We start from the raw sequence: 22151 nt of genomic DNA on the forward strand, positions 1-22151 counted from the left end.
TTTTTTGCTACTTACGAATAGCCGTTCGTACGTGCAGAGGATAGATGGATATGAGATCGTATCCAGTCAATGAAAACTTACAAGTATCAGGGCACCACTCATAAGTATAAACTAGATATATTATATGATAGCAAAAAATACAGGATCACGATGATTATCGTGCTCTAAAAAAATATTTCTCACTGCATGAATGATCACCTACGGCTTGATTTGGACGAAGTTTGGTATATTATTTTCTATCCATATCATCATTTTCAATAATATTTTTAAATAAAGAAGTTACTCAGTTTTGACCGTACAACTTATCAAACCTAAATATCTTGTAAATCTACTCTGCTTCCTTTACTACACAAAAATACCGAACGTTTACCTTCGTTCACTCCTTCCACTGTCATGAATATGCCACCGCCATCATACCGTGCCAACTGACGAGTTGTTACCTGGATATTGGCACAGTTCCGCCACTGAAACACTTTACGAAAACATTGAGAAGTGATTTAATTTCTTTACTGTAAATATTCCTCAAAATTTGTTCTGATAACATTTTCATGATGATGAACGGTAAATAATATTCACTCTTTTTCCATTTCCTATCGTATTTCGTAATATTCAATAATTAAGCACCTATAATTTTTCATAACATCGAATTTATTCATCGCTGTGAGGCATGGATTTCATTTTTACTTTAACCCAACAAATTTCATCATGACGCGCGACGCGCAATTAATTTTATAATTAGCAGATAATTGGGCCTAGAGGCTACTTCAACAGCATAATGCCTTCAGTGAACTCATGATATAGACACATCAGATAATTAGTGCTGTAGACATAAATGATCGTGAAGAATCAGCGCCCGATATGGCAAATTTGTCCAAAGAAAACACAAAATTCGTCATTTCCATGGGTAAGTATGTAAAGACTAGCTTGAATAATACTATTGACGAATAATCAGGGTACGTCCTATGAAAATAAAATGATTCCAACATCTAATAACATACACCACCAGAAACAAACTACGTATAGTTGGCAAATACGATTCTATGAAACATGGCGGACAAAATATCAAATCCCTGCAAGTGCTTCCATAAGATGGCAGAGATAGAAAACCAACGATAGGAAGGAAATATCACCGCAACAATGTCATACATAGTCACTGGAATTAATCTATACCCTAGTTTGCATAAATGGACATAAAATTGATATTGCGTACATTAAATTGATGATATTTACCTGTTCATGAAATTACACCAATGCACAAAGATAAGAAACAACTTCATTTTTGGTAACTTTAACGCTTTCTAAATGATGTACCTTGTACCTCAGTTGTACCTTGAAAATGATGTAGTTACATCGAAACTCGAGTCGAAGTAAATTTATTATTGTGGAAAATTGCAAGTCAATGTTTCATTATGAATCAATTCCACTCCATCTCGCTTGATTCCTCGAATTTTATATGCTTTCTAAATGGCTGATACGCACGAATGCTCTTAGTTTTTTGTAAATTTTAAATTTTTATACGCAGAATATTGTAAATAACACCCATGTTTAAGTTAACCCAAGATTTATTCTAGTCTACACCTCTACGTTTTACATTTTTTCATTAAATACTGAACTACGTGATTCCACTTTCGAGAATTTAATGAAGTTGACATATGAAGCTAAAACGTAAGTTGTATTTCATCGCTTTGTGCTCGGACCGTTTCCTTTCGAATTTGTGACACTTATGGAGTGCGTAATTTTCACAACGTAGTCCGAACCACATTACGTTAACTGTGTCGTTGCTTTCAATGAAACGAGAATTTATGAACGACTTGTTTTATGGTACGATACCCATCTCCATGAAAACGAATCGAAACGGTCGTTACCTACGATTCAGGTTCTCATGGGCCATTGACAATTAAAATACTTCCTGCTCTGATAAATTAATCAGAAACAAAAACCGCCTCTAAAAGCAGAGATATTAGCGAGAATTACGGTGATACTGTCCGCGGAATCAATACAGCAGAACTTAATTTAGTGCTAGATGAAATTGCTTGCATTATGGCAAAACCTATGAATTAAAATTGAAATTTCGTTCACAGTTAAATATTAAGCCAATGGATATTGAAACTGGGGTTTCCAACCCAGTACCTCCCCCCCCCCCCCCCCCTGATACCCACTCCTTCCACTTTTTCCCCCAATCCCTTCAAGAGTATATACGTTTGCTTAAAATTCGAAATCTTTGTACTTGATAATGACCTCTATGGTCGAAACATGTCGTACGGACGAAATAAATCTGTGGAAAGCAACGAAGTCTCCTTTTCATTTTCGTTTAAGCCAATGGAATTTACTCCTCTAGCATTTCAGCTTTACATCAGATGAAATATTCACAATACATCGAAAGGATAATTTTTATTAGACGGCGATGACGAAAGAGAAAATATTAGTGAAAAAACTACGAGTATTTCAACGACAGAGGGTGATAATAATTTCTTCCTACGGGTTAAATACATTTGGATCGGGGTGCTTTCTGCCCTCACTTCCTAAACTACACGACGGAGAATCGAAATTCAGCCATATCTATGTCATTAATTTTAACGTAGGAAAATATTTGAGAGCAATAGGAACTACACGTTTTTCATCTGAGCAAGAGGAAGATTCAACTTCTCTGAAGTCATGCGTCGAAACGTTCTTTAGACAACTTTCTCCTGCCCAGGAGCCTTCGAGAAGTATCCTTGTTCCTGCGCTTCAATTACTGAACAGCAATCTTTAGTATTTTTGAATCGTTATGCATTACATTGATGACGGGTAAAGCTGTTTTTGAAAAATTCCTTCCTTCCCCCACCCCTTTCTTCACAAACAGCTTTACCCGTCATCAATGTTCCTTCCCCCCCCTCTTTTTTCATATCCCCCCCTCCACCCACGGTTACGTATTTAAGTGCAAGCCATCCATCGAATTGTACCTGATGATAGCACAAGATGCTGAAACCCGGGTCGTGCTATTTAAAATAAAGTGTAGAATAGAACCAAGTAATTTATTTTACACTACAAAGTTATTTCATCTCTACGAAATTTTTATGGAGATGTGGTGCCTAATTTAAAAAATCTTGCGCTACCTTTCCTGAGAGATACTATGCGATATGCATGGGAAGCCAACTTGGTTTATGGTGTTAAGGGTAAAGAGATTTAGTTCCTCGGCGAGTTTGGCAGTGTAATTGCGGGACTGTGGGAGGAGTGGCTTTGGGTTTTGCGCCGCGTCCTATTAGCGCGTAACTATCCGTTGAAATTAATAATGTTCCCGGGGATATGAGGAACGACGAGGTGGTTAAAGGAATGGTGGGCATGTTTATATAACGGCGTGCATACGCAGGTACGCCCCGGAACTCTGAAAGGGGCGGGAGAGGAGCGCGGGTGAGGTTTGTTGGAAGGAGATTTGAGTTTCCGCGTGCTGTTGTGTTTATGTGATGAGTATGATATGATGTGTCACAGTCATCTCGGCCTGGAAACTTCCACACTTAGGGGCGTCATGAAGAATAATTGATAACTTTGGTGGAGAGACCCGTGTCGTCGTAACGTGATGAGATGCCGTAAAGATGTAACTCCTGTCTGCCTGCACAAAAACTCAAAGGGTTTTTTTTTGGGTCGGCATAGTGAATGCGTAACTGGCACTCTTGTTTTAGCTTCTATCATCAACCCCTTCCCCTCCCCCCCCCCCCCCCCGATTGTACTCTAGTTTGTGTAGGAACTAGCCGTACCTCCAAATTATACCAACGCTTTTGCAGTAAACGGAACTTTACCGGGATCAAAATCATGGTTTTCGTCGCATATGACGTTAGTATCACGGCCCGCGAGAAGCATTAAATACGTTTACGGCGAGAAAGTTTTAGGCACGGCTGTGAGTTACGTTGAAATATGAGGAAATGAGTAAGTATGGAGTGGTTTATTTTGTGAGAACTGAGTTGGAACATGTTCAAAGTAATTACTGGCCCAAAGGTACTTAAATATTAATAGAATATATGCCATTTTTTATAAATAAAATGAAATATTCAATGCTGATGATCGTTCACTCTTTTTTTATATTTTGCAAGAGAGACATCAACGTCGGCTAGAAATGGCAATTAATTACATTAGAGCATTAGATGTACGAACGTGACATGGCGTGTACGAACAAAAACTACGCCATTCAGCAATTCTCTTCTATGCAAGAATCATTAATGTATCAATTGTTAATAAAAAATTACATTGCGTCTAAACGTCTGTTTTTGAGGATCGCGAATGCGAAACTAACGGTTATTTTATTTAGTTATTCATTGCATACTTCAATTTGATAAAGAATAGGACGTTTCTCAGGAGAAAAGTGACTCCTCTATGCATTGCAACAGAGTTGCTCAACACTTCCGCACCATACTTCTCTCTTTATTACTTAGTCAACCTTTCACGTCTGAAAATGCTAGTACTTGTAAGAAAATGTATATCATTTCTTTCTTCCAGGAGTGATGATTTTCGGGTTAAACCAAAAATGATTTCTACTTTACAAACATGGAACAAATAGTTTTTATAAATTTTATATTTTTCTGAAAGTATAATTTCATCTTGAACCAGTACTTTTGCATGCAGTGCCGTTCATTTGTCCAATGTGAATTGGTTTACCCTTTCCGCAAAAATTTTTCTCGTAACAATAAGACAAAATATATCAATTTCAGGACTAATTAATGGTACGTTTCCTAGCAATACTTTTTTACGTCTGTCACGCTTTTTCCTAGATAAATTCTTGATCCTCTGCTCGTGGACTACATTAAATGTCACGTCTATTTCAATAAAATACTCATTTTCCCAAAAGACAACCTCATTCCCGTGCTTCATACGAGCTCAGGAGATTTCAATGTCACGCATATTTCCTCGTGTGATAAAAAACGATGCTTTTCGATATGCGTCACGGGATCAGAAGTTTTTGCCCCGTTTAAGGGCTTACGTCCGCTGACGTTCTCATTACCGTCATTACATTCTAATCCGAAACCAGTAATCCAAAAATTCCCCGGCGCTTACTGCTGTTAATATCGCCACTAATCCTCCTCACGCGAAACCTCATTTTTTCTAAAAGAGTAAACGAAATTGCCTTGTCCTATCGAATTAACCCTTGACGCGACAACTCAATCAATACAGTAATTTGGGAATCTGCATATCGGGTATCAGCTACCTTTTGTGTGATCCTCTAATTAAATATTTTCGGGCAATTGACTGCGGAAAATATTGAGAAGAAAACCAAAAAACGATAGAATACATCGATATGTTTATCGATCAACCCTGCACTCTTTCCACCTCCCTACAGTGGCGTACTCAATGATCGGTTTCCTTGACAAAAAAAAAGTTCGGACGGGCAACGATACTATTCGGAGCAGAAACATGCGCCTCCCCACTCGATTTGGAGAGCAGAAAAAAACAAGGCTTTAGCATCGGGGACTATACGATCCGGACGCTCAATCATCCAACGGACTCAATAATCTCCCCCCCCCCCCTTCCTCCCCCATAATCAAATCCGCAAATTGTCAATTTGGGCGTCATCCCATGAGGTATTGCCTTTGTGCCTCCTCGGATCTCCATTATATAAATAAACACGGGAATTCTCTCCCTCCAATACATACATACATCCCTACTCTCCCTGTCCAGGCTCCATTTACCGTGCTAGTTGAGGGCCGCAAAGCAAGCGAATCTTTCCTCCTTTCGTCCCCCTTTCTTTTTTCAAACGCTCACATATCCTCCTGCAAACCCCATTATCCTCCTCTCTCTACCTTCGCGACTCGTACCGAGAAAACAATCTGGTCCATCGGTGGACCAAATCGCATTGCGTCCCTCCTCGAGCAGATCGGGAAAAAGAGAAGGCCTGATTGATTTTCAATAATTGTGGGTCCTTAACCCGTTCCTGTGGGTCTTTAAGGTGGAACCACTCTTTTGCTACCAACCGCGACGGGATGATTCGATTTTCACATAGGCACATAAGTTGCGCAGCCAACTATCCCCACTTCGTTTTGAGAAAAAATTGGCTTTTTTAAGAAAATAATGAGTTTTCCTCACAGTAGCAATGGACCTGACCTTTACAGTGATTTGAACCACCAATTTTGTATACATGTACAATAATATCCTTGTCCATTGATATGACAATTGCAAAAACATGTACAATGAAAAGTATCCGAAAGTTCGGCATAAGTATTCCTTAGACTGTTTTAAGGAAAATATATAAAAATTATAACTGTACAATAACAAACAATATAAAAAGTCACTGGGCTTTAAGAGGGCTTTTAAAAAGAAAAATACACTCAATAAGGACCAAGCTACACAGACCCTCTTTGGGCAGATAAGATTAAAATTGGAGAATTAAAATCATGGAACAGCCGACCTCCTGTTCACCCGTGCGTTTTTCACAATGTGCGTGCAACGCAATCAACGGACTCGATTCAACACGGAATCTGGCCACAAACACTATCGAGGGGCACGGGCAATTCTTCAATTCAACAACTAGAGTGAAAGCGATAACACTTGGGCAGACATAAGTGAATCAAAGAAAGAAAAAAAAATTCTCGATAAAACTTGCATATCTTATCTCGATCAGTTTTTTTGCTACCGGTGCTACGATCTGGATAAAAATCGATTCATTCCGCAGTTTCAAAATGAAATACGACGAGAGCTGGTTTCATTGCTACGGGTTGATTTTTTATTCCTGGTGTACCTTCGAATTTATGCTTCTCCCAATAATATGTCACATCTCTTCTTACCAACACTTTTGAATACCTACTCACCGAGCAAGCTTGGTAGAAAATATGTTACACGCAAGCTATAAGGTGGCGTATTTCAAAAATTAAAGGAAAAATTTAGTCGCCACGCTCAATGGCAAAACTAAATACACACGTTTTTCCTGGATATACACAATTACTCATACCACTTATTTTTAAACAGAGCGCGACCCAGGTTTCAATGAATTATCATCATCTTCCGGTGCTAATTACGATTTGTTTATCTTATCATTACCTAGTTACTTGATGAATTTTAAAACGGACGCCAGAATAGGGGAAAAGGATGGGTAGAGATTTTAATTTATAAGAGTACTGTCTTGACTTCAAATAATTTTTAAAATTTCTAACTGTTCCCTAGAGTCCAGTTCACGGCGGTCATTGCAAAGTTTTAAAATATTCATTTTTAAATCGCTCCTATGGCAGTTGCATATTAAGTGTTTAGCAAACTTACTTTATTCATCTTTGCTATATTTGTAAGCACTTAAATGTTCTTTCTTCCTGATTTCATAACTTCTTCCTATTCTGGCGTCCGTTTTAAAATTCATCAAGTAACTAGGTAATGATGAGATAAACAAATCATAATTAGCGCCTGAAGTTGATGATAATTCATTGAAACCCGGGTGGCGCACTGATATAAAAAATAAGTGGTATGAGTAATTGTGTATATCCAGGAAAAACACATTATAGAATACCACAAAGTAAACCAAGAGTTAGTGAATATTGTTAAATACATAAGACAGGAAAGCAAAATTCCAACTTTAGTTAGACGGAAAAAAATACTAAGAAATCGGTTTTTCGAATGCCTTATCCTTCCTCCCTGTTGATGATAGAACAAGACAATCGAAAAAACTGTTCCAGAGATATTTTTCCGTCTTACTTTAATAGGCGATTGGATTATCTGTCTTCGCACTTGTTTTCTACAGTTAATGGCAAAACTGCCTGAGTGCCTTGGGTAAAGCTAGATATTAAAAAAATAATGCTAATGTGCAATATTTTAACGGGAAATATCATCTAAAATGCGAACACCATGACCATAGAGAGATATCCCAGCGAGTATTAAGCATGGCTAGGATGATGATTACAGACGGAACTTTGTAAGAACATTCCCTTTTAATTTTTAACGGCTGTTATCATAACACCCCCCACCACACGGGGTAATGTGTAGGTGTAATTATAGATAGTAGTATCAGAGGGTAGAGAGCTAGCTAATTGAAGAAGGGGAAGGAAGATAGCAGTGGATACGAAATCCTACGGCGGGCTCGCGGGTCTACATTCATGGGCGAAGTCTGACGCAATAAGCTTATCACCTCTGCACCACAGAAGGGAGAGGACAGGAGGGAAAAAGGAAGGAGGCGCCGCCGCGATAGGAGCCCGACGACGCCTCCTGGGACGGGATAGGGAAGGAAGGGATGGGACGAGGAATCCCGCACCGTCACAAAGGCGGGCGGGTCCTACCACCAGCGAAACCAGGGAAACCATTATTATGCCTGCGATTTTAGAGGATTATTCTATGAGGAAGAATAATCTAACGATCAAATCGCTATATGGAAGGAAGATAATAGTGTTTTTAGATAGAATGAAAGAAAATTGGGGTTACTGTAACGTATTCTACGAAGCATTATATGAGAAATTCTACGATCAGTCACGCCGAATCAGTTAACTCCTCTGCTAGAAGGTGAGTTGCGTGTCCCCATATCAGCAAAGCACCACTGTGTCTCTCAGCAGCAACTCCTCAAGTTCCTCCCGGAAAAGAGGCCTGTAACATCCATCCCTTCCCCCGTCAACCTCTCCGTTTCCCACTCCCGCCGTCATCCAATTTTGAACTCTCTCGTCCCAACCCAGCCCAATCTCTAGAAACCCCATCAGCACACACACGAGGCAAAAGTTGGGAGTCTCAAAGCCACCACGTCGTCACTCAGCGCCTCCTCCTTGAACACATCCTTGGACATTCCCCCCCGTCCCTCCCCAACGTAAGTCACCGAGCGCCAAATCATAAACCAGCATGCGAGCACCTGTGGGCATCGGCGTCTTTCAGATATTGTTACGCGGGTTCCAAGAATGCTTACGAACGATCTACCCTCCCCTTCAAAATTGGCATCTTGCATGAAAAGGGTAATTTCATATTATTTTTTATAGCCAAAATCGAAAGATTATTATTCCTGGAGTACGCATTTCACGCTCTTAGATTTTCGAATGACGATATCTATTTTTCGCGATCAAAAGAAAAGTGAAAATTTTCAAGCGCGCGTAGGAATGATGAGAAAAGTCCGTGTGACGTATTTCTGGTTCCCGCTGCCGCCCTGTGAGGTGACCTTGAGGCGAGGCTTGAGCGCTGATACGACGCAGGATGCTAGCAGGTAGCAGAGTACCCTGCTAGCAGGTAGCGCTTGGCTTAAATAAGGATTATTAATACCTTATCAAACGAAAGACACTTTCCGAACTTCGGTAATTTTAATGGGTGATTATTAAGAGATGTGTTCCCTGAGCTATGTGCCTCATGCATGCATTGGTAATCTCAGAAGATGTAAAACTCCTGTATACTCGTATATAAACTAGGTCCCTGTGACGTCACGTGGAGTGGCTTCGCATGGCCGCCAATCTGACCTTTTTCAAACGGTTTTTGTTTTTAATTGGCCATTGCCATTCGTTTAAACTGGGATTTCTAAAACCAAATAATTTGCATATTATGAAAACCCTAATGGTGGGTAACGAATAGCAATCAATGTATTTCGTTTTCCTTGATGAAGGAAACTACCCTATTGTTACGCCATTGATAGGGCTGGCGAGGATGTTTTAAGTGCACGGTACACATCCCGTGGGCTCGGGTTCGTAACCCGAACGAGACAGATTTTTCAGCAGTTGCCCGATCACAGCTTTACTGCCCTGTGGGTGCAGGGTACCACAAGGATAACATGCCGTTCGTCGGATGTGAAGCCATGGCGCCTTTCGTTAAGAGAAGGTTTATCCGACGCCACGTTTCTCTACATCCGTCCTTCTCTCATTGTATAAATGATCTTAGCTGCTGAACGCCTCCTCCAAACATCATACCATACGAATTATTATGGAGCAAATGTTCTCATTAATTCAATTTACTGATGAAGTTTACTATTCATACGATTAAGAAAATATGGATTTTCCCGTTGTTTATCTACGGCCCTTTTCGATTAAATCGACTATATTTTTAACGACACTTGGAAAACATAATTTTTCTAAGCTATAAAAATTAAGGACTGGCCTAGTCTTTAGCGTGAGTTAAGTTAAGTGTACAGGTATTTAGGTCTGATTTTTAAAGTCAGATGTCTTTTTTGAGCGAATTTGCAAAAATTGACGCACTTTTTGGTTGAAAATTGAAAATAAGTTATCTTTCGGTAAGAATCAATCATTGAACAAAATTTATTGGCATATCTTAGTCCTCATTCAGCCTATTATCTTACATATTGAGAACACCAATAGTATCCCAACAAGTTTACCGAATCGCGTGCTGTAACTTAGTTAGAGCAAAAACCAAAATACTATATTGTTCGACAGTTCCGTAGCGAGAATATTTTTCTGATGGTCATGATTAATGTAAGGTTGTCTTAAATATAAATAATAAAGGCAATTTTAAAATTGAGTAGGAAAACCTCAACAAGTTTTACTAACAACATCAAGGGTAGATGGTTAGAAATTACTATGATAGCTGTAAAAAGTGGGCGGTTGACAGCCTACACGCTGACCTTTTCCTCATTTCGGGGGGAAACAGGCCACCTAGGCCCTCCATATAACCCAGCTATCGGAACTCCAGTCCCCCACTACTTATAAGTTGGCCTACATCCGATCGAAGAACAATAAATACACCGATTTGAATTCATGCCACAGTTGAAAATACATAACTATATTCTAAAACACTGATTCCTTACGCGGATTACGATTATTTGAGGCGAGGAACATAGCCGGAGGAGCACGTAGTTTCGATTTTGGCACACAGGTCCCATGCAGCATTTGACTTCCTCTATCATCCATCAGCCTTCAATCTATGTACCACCAAACTCCCGAGTTTGTGACGACTAAACCCTTTTTCCCTCTACCCCTTACTGTCCTTCAGGAGGGTAAACCAATCTCATTCCCCCCTCCCGACAACATCCCTTGATATTGCAAAGAAGCCACGGAGGACAAGAGATCAAAGAAATCGTCGACCCTTGAAGACCACCAACTTATATCCCAAGCAAACAAACCGTAAGACCAAAAGTTGCTCCAGCATGACAAACAAGCCCTCACGACCCTGAAAATGTGGTGTTCATGTTGTCTTGGCAGCCGCCTAATGGCCGGTTTAAAGAAATGATTATTAATAAATTTTAATTCTACACAATACGAAAAATTCTCTTTGGGGCGTGCATAATATTAATAAACTTTACGCCATCTATCATTCCATTGCAAAAATAACAAGAAAACCGCCGAACATAAGGAATTGAAGCAAAGTTGTTTCTTTTTCCGCAGCGATGTAACTTTTACGGAGTTTGCCCCTCAATTCCATACTATAATCACGTAAGTTTTCATTCCGATTAGGATCTTCCATTATTCACGGTTAGAGCTAACAAAACACAAACGAACGAAAAGCGCAAGAAAAAATGACAGCGAGACAGCGCACTCCAAAGATTGCCACTAATTTTCCCATTACTTCAAAAATCATCGACATGCCGCGCTAATTTTGGCGATGATTTCAACAGGTTCTGACCTAATTATTTTGTGAACATCGCCACTGACGCACGAGAACAGAAATTTCAGATTAAATGCTTCCTACGAGTAATTTACACCAAATGTTTTGCCATAAAATAACTTCAGTCTTGTTTGAAAGTGTGTCGCAAGACTTAACGCAGGTTCTAGGTCAGCAGCGAAAAAAAAAGGCACTACCTGACGGATCGCCAAAATAAAGCCTGTTTGAAAAGGGCGATTAATCTTTTCTCGACTGTAAGTTTTACGAGACTAAATACTCGTTTGAACTGTTGCTATCAGATCACTCAAGGAATATCCAAAGATTATCCTGAGACGTACCTTTGCGAAGTCACCCGTAAGTATACTTTTAATGAGAAAATTCGACTAAGTAAAAATAATTTCCTTGACCAGGATATCAACCCCAAGACTTGACGGATACTAAAAAAATCGATCAACTAAGGCATACTCTAACCTTGCGGTCATCCTGGTCGAGTAATGTTTACTTTTTTTCGTGGAATTCTCGCAAAAATTACAATCATCTGAAGCTATGGATTCCCAAGGGAAGAGTATTTGAATTACTTCTAGCACGTTACGTGGTCATCAATAATATTTGGTTTTTAATTATAACTTACAGAGTTGGATATAACTTACTTAGGTGGATGTTTCCGCGTGAAGTTTCACGGCACGAAGCGTAAACCCTTATCAACATTTACGTGTAGGAAGATGATTTATATTTGAATTTTACCTCTGCAGTTTCTCATTAGATATATATTTATCAAATAAATATAAGGAAATGTAGAATTAAGTCTCCTACATATGGCCCTTCTCATGGAAAGTTTATGTTCCGACGGCAGAATGACAATTTGAGTAAGACTATCCCGTTATAGTCATTGGACCCAACCAGCACGCCAGTAGACAGTTTTCATTAAACACAGCTGAATTGCCAAACAAAGACCTTGGATCGACCGAGTTAGTAAAGAAGAAGTCGTAAGAAAAGTATGAGAGAGGAGAAGCTTCATGAAAACATTAAGAAGAAGACGGAGCAACCTTATAGGCCACATCTGGAGACATGATGGCCTGATGAAGACAATCGTCGAGGGACAGTGGAAGGCAAGAACGGAAAAGGAAGACCTCGAACAAAATATATGAAACAAGTAAAGAAGGATGTGAAAGAGAAGAAATAGATAGGTGTGAAAAGATTAAATGATAGGAGAATTGAGTGGAGAGCTGCGTCAAACCAATCCTAGGATCGTTTACCAGTGATGATGAAAAATGTCTTTGAAGGGACTTAAAGGTGACTCTTGGAAACGGTCACGGCTACAATGAAGAATTTAATGATGCTGACGTATGCATGTGCATACTGTAATAGCCTGCCCTTCGTCATGGGAAAGTGTAAAGAGGGCATACCTTCCTCACGCGAATGTTAATTTTTATAGGAAAACTATATCCTCCCTATTTGATCATCGTAACCCTAACGATTACTTCTGCTCGGCTACTCAATAGTTTTTACTCACGTACTGAAAAAATACTTCTGGCGAGTCGATTCGCAATCTCTCGGGAAAGCTCATTAAACTTACCTGAAAATAGAAAGAAAATTAAATTAGTACACACCGATAAATACCTTACTAAGCATATAAAATATTCCGTTAACCGACTCAGTTCGGAATGTAAGAAACCACTATATAACTAATATTTATCAATATAAATTCAAATATTCATATAGAATGTTTTTAACATAAATATATGAACAGAGCTGTGGTGGTAATGATATTTGTCTTTCAGTGGATTCCACTCCACCAAATTTATTTATTTCCATAGACCCCTAAAACTACTCGTAATTGCTTGTTAATCAAGAATCCCTGCAAGTGACAACTGTAAAAGGACAAACAATCATTCACTGGATAGGGAGGACACGAACCCGCGACCTATAGATTACCAGGCGAGGAAAGTCTGGTGCCAACAGCACCCGATTTTCTCATCCAAGTACCATTCGGAACCAACGCAGCTTTACTTTAGTGAACGGACAAGAACCGGTATATTTAACGTGGCGTGGCCGTTGAAAACATATGAAATGGGAAATTTTTAATGGAAGGCTTCAAAATCAAGATGAAATTTCATTCAATTTTCCTTGAATACAACGTTGAAGCGAAATAAGTCATCTAACACGAAAGAATTTATCCAATTTCGGCTATAATCCTGAAATAAGAAAATTATGGAGCATAAAAAATGTAAAAATGTTTATTCTCAACACAAAAAAATATTTAACACCCTAACTATGACAAAAGTAAGCTACCTTCTATTGTTTTCGCCGTAACTGCAAAAGCACATGAAATAGTTCGCGTTGCCCTATCAAGGTAACTAAGGAGTCTCGATCCCATTTTACTAAGAAATGATACTTATAAATAATTCCAAAAGAGCAATTTAAGGACATTTCCTCCCCATAAACATCGATCTCTCATTTCCAAGACCTTATTTCCTTTATACTTCTATCGAATGATATGCTCCCATTAATATAACACCGGTAGAATTTCCTTTCTCAGCAAAATCCGAAATTCTGCTTCCTCCCACCCAATTCTCCCATCGTCTTTAAGTTGTTGTAACCGCTCCCTTTCGAATACAGGTATATCATACATTTTTTACGACTAGATACATAATTCGAATATCATATATTTCGAACAGGAGCTTTATATTTTATTTCCCATCCCGGAGATCACGATAGCGGAGGGAAATATGGATACCGGAACACCCTTTATGCAAACTTATGACTTTATAATTGGCTTTCTCTATATATTTGACTTTCTCTGAGGCTTAAAGTTTTACTTCTCCAGCAGATGATATTTTATACTGAAAATATTATCATTGAGACTTAAAATGTTCATAACTCTTCTTTTCCGAAGTGAAATTCGCTCAATTTTTGTTTGTACGTGTTTAACCATCCAAAATTTCATAGGCCATAATATTATTCACATTTTATTTCATTAAGATATGAAAATTGTTTCAATGGTCTAAGGAACTTTTTATCGCAACAATGAAATTGTATTTTATTTCACACTCATTCGCCAGATATCCTTGGTTTTCTGTCGACCTGCATTGAGCCCCACGCCCACATAAATGGATAATTTTCCCACACACAAATGGAAATTTTTCATGCACGGCAAAATCGGAAATTTTGCCCCCATCATTCCTTTTTTAAATAGGGTAGTTTCCTTCATCAAAGAAAACGAAATGCATTGATTGCGATTCCTTACCCACCATTAGTGAGTTCATAAAATGCAAATTAATTGGTTTTATAAATCCCAGTTTAGACGAATGGCGATGGTCAATTTTAACCTCATTTGGAAAAGGCCAGATTGGCGCCCATGCGATTCCACTCCACGTGACGTCACAGGAACCTAGTTTCTATACCAGTAGATAGGAGTTTTACATCGTCTGAGATTACTAATGCATGCATGAGGCACTGAGCTCAGGGAAGCATGTCTTAATAATCACCTATTAAAACTGCCTAAGGTCAGAAAGTTCCCTTCGTTTGATAAGGGAATAATAATCCTTATTTAAGCCAAGCGCTACCTGCTAGCAGGGTACTCAGCTACCTGCTAGCAGCCTGCGTCGTAAGAGCGCTCAAGCCTCGCCTCAAGGTCACCTCACAGGGCGGCAGCGGGAACCATTTTATTTAACTTCACACTCATTATCTTGCCTCTTACACTTAGACCTCACCCAGTATAAGAGCGTCAATCAGGGGCGCATCTAGGAATTAGGGCTAGGGGGGGTTTTATGCACAAGTAATACTGGGGTGTCTGGGGGTGTGGAATACCCGCCAGGGTAAGCGGGAAGGTGCGGGGGCACTCCTTCAGAAACATTTCAAGATAAATAGTTCAAAATGGTGAGTTTTACGGCTTTCGGAGGGATATTTCATTAATATTTACACTATCCTGTAAGTAATATTAACCCAATTAAGTAAAACGGATTAAACTTAAAAACGTTTCAGAGCCCTGGGGGGAGGGGGGCTTTATCCCCCAAACCCCCCCCCCCCCTCGCTGCGCCACTGGAGTCAATGTTCCCGCTCATACATCGACAAAATTTCCTCTGCGAGGCAAAATCCGAAATTCTGCTCCCTCCCCGAATCCTGCGCCATCATCCCCTCTAAAGTTGTTCTAACCCCTTCCCTCCCAAAACTCTCTCTCTCTCTCTCCCTCAGCCAAACTATATTAACTCTCCTCCGGAGCACTTGGGAGCCTCCTCCGTGACGCAATAACCTTGCCGCCCGCATCGGCCACAGACGTCGGTGGTCTACAATGAACCTCCACACTCCTTCTTCTCTCCCGCCTGTCCCCGACACACACATATGGACCAAAACAGACACCACCTTCACATCATCCCGATCAATTTCCCCCGCACGACACCAAGTGGCTAATGGACCTCCGTCTCGAGTAAACACCCGATACGTTTATATAATACCTACGTTCCACGAGAGAGAGAGCCGAATCCATTCCCTTCGCTGAATGCGACGGATTCGCACATAAATTCCGTATCTCCCTCTCTCTTCCTAAAGGCTTTGAACACAGGAAAACTCCCCTCAACGATCACATTTGATCCTTCGTGAAGATACGCATCATCCGCGAATATCATTTCTTCACCATGCACTTCATCATCATTATTATTATTATTATTGCATAAATTGTTACAAGTCGACCATGAAGTCGGGTGGTAACTTAAAGTCAGGAAGTGCATTAAGACAAAAATATAAAATGCAAAGTACCAGCTTGGTTGATAGGTTACATGACGCACAAAAATATAAATAAACCAAAATACAAAACAAAACATTAAGTACAAAAGAATTTTAAAAAGCCCTCAAAATACTTTTTTTTTCAATAGGTACATGTCCCCATGTACATAGCAACAAATCAGCAAAAAAGAATACATGCCTACATTTACAGTGCCCTCAAAATCCATTTTTACACAATAATATCCGAAGACCAAAGTAAAAAAATCACATCAAAAGAAACACCAAATTAAAAAAATACGCGTTTATAAAGCCCTCAAAATTCAATTTTAGTTACCCTATTGATTAATATAGTGGCGTTAGTGAGGAAGGGCTCTGGTTCTTTCTTTTGTCATGTTTCGCGCTGATGAGAACATTATTAGGCGTTAAATGTCTAACAAATTATTGATACAATTACTTTCAATTTTTCACGATTATAATTTTAATAATCGCGCAAAATTGCAAGAATTTGTTTCAATATGGAAAATTCCACTCCATCACGTCTGCTTCCTCGGTTCTTCAAATCACGCGAAAGCCACCATAGTTTTTTTTTATTCTGACGGAAGAAATTTTAACATAAAAGCAAGAAAATTGAATTTTTATGCTGTAAGTACTTGATATTTCTTTTAGTTTCGGTAAAATACAGTAATTAACTTTTATGTAAATATGTTTAAGAGGCAACATTCTTAGCCAACGGACATTTTCCTTCTTATCAGCACAATAACTTCTGCGTAGAACCTTAAGGTAATGAAAAATTCATTCACGATTGATGTAACGCCGAATAAATGTTTTAAGCAAGAAACGTTGCTTTTTTTTACGGATATCAGCTCAACCAATTTAAAGGACAACATTGAATTTTGATGGTAAATTAAATCTAATATTAAATTTAATTAAATTTGAAAAGGTAAATTACTTTTCATTTAGTTATTGTGTGAGAGTAAACATAGTGGATTGTATGAATTAGGGGCAATATTTGGAGTAAAAAGAATCGTGGGGTCGAGCGCATGACCCTGCAAATTTTGCGATAGTAAACATGGGATTTCCGTAGGCGGAAGTTCCTCGATGGTTAGGCACAGCCAACGAACGGGTTATTCTCGCGATTAATGTGTATGCACGCGAGTGCACGTTGCTTCGGGTGATTTACTGTTAGTGGACAGGAGAGAGATGGTTCCCCGAAGATTCGTTCTAAGGTGGCAGGGAAAATTAAACGCTATAACGCCCATGATGCGATGTAAAGCGGAGTAGATGTTCTCGGAGAGAAATTCTGCTATGTACCAGCGAGTGCCAGCACCAAAAAATACCATTCCGTGCAACGGGATGGTGGTTCTATCGTATTAAATCCCACACTGTACAAAATCTACACACTTAAAGTTTCAAAAGTTAAATTTCTACGAAATCTATCTTCAATTTTATCATTTTTATTTTTAGATTGCGATTTTTACGAATGGCAGTGCTATGTTTATCAAAACACCATTGAATTGTGGCGGTAATATGAATTCAATATTCAATTTAATGAAAAAAGATGGTAATTTTTACTTTTCATTCAGTTATGTGATGAGAGTAAACATGAGGGGCTTATTTGAGTTAACACAATATTCAGGGTAAAAAGAATCTTGGGGCCGTATTCATAGTCGCGTCTTGATTGTTTACTTGAGACCGTCTTCATGAAGACCGCCTTATTGGTCAAGGCGAGCTTATTTGGTTGCCGCTTTCATAGTCAACAAATAAGCTCGCCTTGACGAAGCTGGTCTTGATCAAGCTCGCCTTATTTGAAACAAGGCGAGCTTCGTCAAGCAAATGCTCAAGCAAATGCTTATTGAAAACGACCAATCACCGACGTCGTTACATTTGTTTACTTGACAACCAGCGCCATAACACAAAGCGGTGAAAGAGTATTATGATCGTTGGCGGTTATTTCGAGTAGAGCGAAGTGAAGTTCACGGAAGTTTAATTATGGCATCCACATCGACCAAATACAGGCACTATACTGTTCTGGAAAGAAAAGTATTCCTGGACATTCTAGGAAAAAACAAAAAAATAGAGGACAAAAAAGGAGATGGAGCGACACTTCGCGAAAAAGAAGATGCTTGGAGAAAAATAACTCAGATGTACAACACGTCGAGTGTCATTACGCAGGAGGTACGGTAACATTTTATAATTCTACGGTATGGAATATATTTGTGATAATTGGTTTTGCCGGTAAACTGTGAGTGCACGAAAAAGTCATGACTTTCATTGGCCTTCAGAGCAGTAATAAATTAAGTTATCATTATGTTGCAGCGAACGGTAGCTCAACTTAAGAAATGGTGGTCTAACATCAAGCAGCATCAGAGGAGTGCATTAACCACCGAAAAACAAAATAAAATGAAAACTGGGGGAGGCAGGCCTCCTAAATCCCCTGAAATTGACCCGGAAGTTCATTGTATTGTGCCCGATTTAATGGCAACAGCCCCTACAATATTCACCTCCAACATGGCTCCAGAAGAAATCGCAGGTAAATGTTTTAGTGTTGTATAATTAGATAAAAAGAGATAAATGAAATTTTTATTTTTTAATTAACTTTTTATTTGTTTCGGTAAAATTTTCAACATGAAAGTCACCTAAAAATACTTTTAACCTGACTTTTTTAATTTGATAGAAAAAGCAGACTTCGTAGCAGACGATGTTGGTGAAGGTGATGAGGCAATATCCACAGGTGAGATACATGCTTACAATAGAAAGGTCTCAGTGATGGATATAGATGCCATTTATTCATACTTACATTTTTACTTTTATTCGTAACCATATTTTATGATACCTCAAATAAGTAAATTGAAATTTATATCCTTTTATAGTGTCATATTTCTCCTATTGCTAATGCAAACAAGGCTAGAATCAATGGACTATCATGTTCCTACCATTATCAAGTATTTTTTTGAACTAGAAAATTTAAAACGAGATAAACAAGCAACTAAATCAGTCTTCTTTGAAGACAAAGAAATAAAGTTAGGTTAAGTAATCAGTGTCATAATTTATTTACTTTTTTATAATTGCAGACATGAATGAGATGGTGGTGGAGATACTGGACACCCACTCGGGTGACACATCATCAGATCAAGGTGGGTGGATTAATTCTAATATATGTGAACATATATTTTAATTACAAATTACTTCTGATCAAAATTTTTGCAGCTGCACAAATTAGACATATTTTTGGGACAATGAGTAAGCAAATATGAAATTACATAATGAATAAGAGAGTATATATTATCATTTATGGATAAATACTTAATTTTATGGAAGCTAGAGTGGTTATTTATGATAACTATGCCTTATTCAAAACCTAAGCCATTCAGCGGAACACTCACATATAGGGACTATCCTTTAATTTTTTTATAATTTTAGCCTATGACTCCCTGACTGTAGCATTTATTGCCCTAAAAATCACGAGTTGTTTCCAGTGAAGAGATGACTTTGATTAGATTTGTACATATCAGAGATAGAATTATAAAAAATGAGCTATGAACTTGTAATACATGACCTTTAGGCTGGTGCAGTCAGTATTGAGGTTGGTGTCCATTAGCTCCTACTCACTGGCCTAAACTACTAACTCAATAAACAAACTAATACACAATATTTCACTAAGTTACACTCAAACATTATCTGTTAATCAATCCAAATTTAGGAATGCTTTAGTTGATGATTATTTAATGATCCATCAACATATTTTAATTGCTAGAAAATATAAATGAATTGAATAAATTAAATCTTTTAAGGCATTATGTTTTTCCCACAAAAAAAATGGAAATTTGATCAATAAATGCTTGTCGCATAGCAAAACCGTCTTCTGGCAGTCAGTTAGATGGTTCATTGGAACCACTTCATCTTTAACATGATCATCTTCTACAAGATCATTGTGCAATATTAGGCTCAAATTGTTCAGCGCAGTGGAGGCCACAATGACACTTTCTGAGCAAACAAGTTTTGTGGATCAAGGATGTTGAACTCCTTTTCCTAATGCCTAACATCCTTTCCACAATTAATCTAGTTCTTGTATGAATTTCTGTGCACCTATACATTTAATGAAGCCAATTTAGAATATGGACATCAGAATTAGTGTAAGGTGTATAAATATTGGTTTTTAATAGTGAAATTAATAATACAATCTATAATTGGTTTATAATCAATAGAGCCTTACTATGTCTCATTTTGAAAGTATCCAGGCCATTTTCAGAGGATCTATTAATAACTGTAGTCCAAAATAAAAGCATTTAGACTGTACAGGGAGGCCAAAGACAATTTAATTTTTTTAGATTGAACAAAATAAATATACATTTGAAAATACGTTGCAGGCTTGACAGTGATTGCCAATACGATTCAAAATAACATTCTATTCCATTTACATTAAATATGAGATTTTGAAGTGATATGAAGCTATATTAGTTTCTTGTATGTACTCAACTATGTACCTATTATCTTCAGGCATTCCAATTTAAGTGCAACAGACTATCCGAGGTGGTTCCAATGTGACCCCCATATTAGGCCATTTTTGGATTATATTACCTATGTGATTTCACAAACAAACCCCAGAACTTCTCAAACAGCCTCATGTTGTCAATAAAAATATTGAGGTTTAAGGAATGCATCTTCTAAATTTTTCTATTTAATTAAGTCCTTTGTAAGGCAGCAAATAAATACAATTAGAATCTGTATGATTAGATTAACTGATCAGAATGAATGAAACATGAAATATTTAACGGCCTCAGATATCTATAATCAAATTAATGGATACCTTACTTTTACAAAATCTTAGGCAATTAAATCACAGATTTTCACAATTAATAAATAATCTTTTTCAGTAATTTATATCCTGATTTCAGAGCCCACAATGAGCTTTAAATTAAATTACCTAATCAGTCTTACATTTTATAATTCTAATTATGACACTGAGTAAATTTTCCTAACGATTAATGAAATTATTTCAGCTCCTGCATCATCAACAATTGAGGGAAAGGAAAAAGGCTACCCTAAAACAGAGTTAGCATTAAAAAGGGAGCGCTATCGAAGACTGATGAAGTATGATGAAGAGTTGGCTATGGTGCGTCTGAAGACGGAAAAGGAATTGGGTTGCATACAAATAAGGCATGCAAATATCATGAATGAATTACAGGTGAGGGCTGCAACTGCAAAAGCAGAATTGGAGGAACTCCTCCTTCAAAAAGAAAAAAATAAAGTTTGACTCATTAATTGCTTCGTTCATTATACCAGATTATTTACTATGTTATGACTTTCACTGATTGTATTATTGTTTTTGTGTTCCATTGATTTTAATATTGTTTTCTGTGTTCCATTGATTGTAATATTGTTTTATGTGTTGCATTGTGCAAAAGTATTTGTGTTACAATGTTTTAAAAAATGCAATAAGGTAAAAATATATTACGATGCCAAAAATTTCAAGAATATCATTTCATTTTCATTAAGATCTCCTTTTCTGACAACTTTGCAGGAATAAATGCTTAAATGGGAGCCTGACATAATTCTAAAACATTTCCTGGAAATCAGTTTGGGTTTTAATAGCATTGCATTACATTCAAAGAGCAAAAGTCCTTTAACACTTAGGTTCTCCACCTGTCTGTTATGACCAATTGGGATGTGGACTGACCCTTCCACAAGAGTTTTCAGAAACCATTGCAAAAAAATATTTAAAATTACAATGAAGAAGTAGCAATCAATATAATTTTATACTTCTTATACTTGGTGGTAATGGCAGCAAGAAAAGTATCATAATATCATATGATATAGCTATATAGCCCATGGTAGGTTGAGAACCTCAGCCCTACAGGACTTTTATCTAACAATTGTTGATTCTATGATGAAACTAGAGTGGCAAATACTCAACATTAACTAAAGAATATACTTTGAGGAAGTAGGGTCTCTAATGTGATAAATGAGTC

The 22151-nt window shown here is 38.0% G+C and overlaps 1 protein-coding gene across 1 annotated transcript; it reads left to right on the plus strand.

Moving 5' to 3' along the window:
• The first annotated feature begins 17835 nt into the window (after positions 1-17835).
• On the plus strand, positions 17836-21654 carry LOC124167799. The gene is made up of 5 exons (XM_046545828.1): positions 17836-18357; positions 18499-18712; positions 18857-18913; positions 19254-19316; positions 21183-21654. Exons 1-5 carry the CDS (start codon positions 18172-18174, stop codon positions 21434-21436), a joined length of 774 nt encoding a protein of 257 aa, XP_046401784.1. The 5' UTR covers positions 17836-18171; the 3' UTR covers positions 21437-21654.
• Positions 21655-22151: the final 497 nt, after the last annotated feature.

The sequence above is a fragment of the Ischnura elegans genome, chromosome 11, assembly GCF_921293095.1.
Source record: "Ischnura elegans chromosome 11, ioIscEleg1.1, whole genome shotgun sequence".
Taxonomy (NCBI): domain Eukaryota; kingdom Metazoa; phylum Arthropoda; class Insecta; order Odonata; family Coenagrionidae; genus Ischnura; species Ischnura elegans.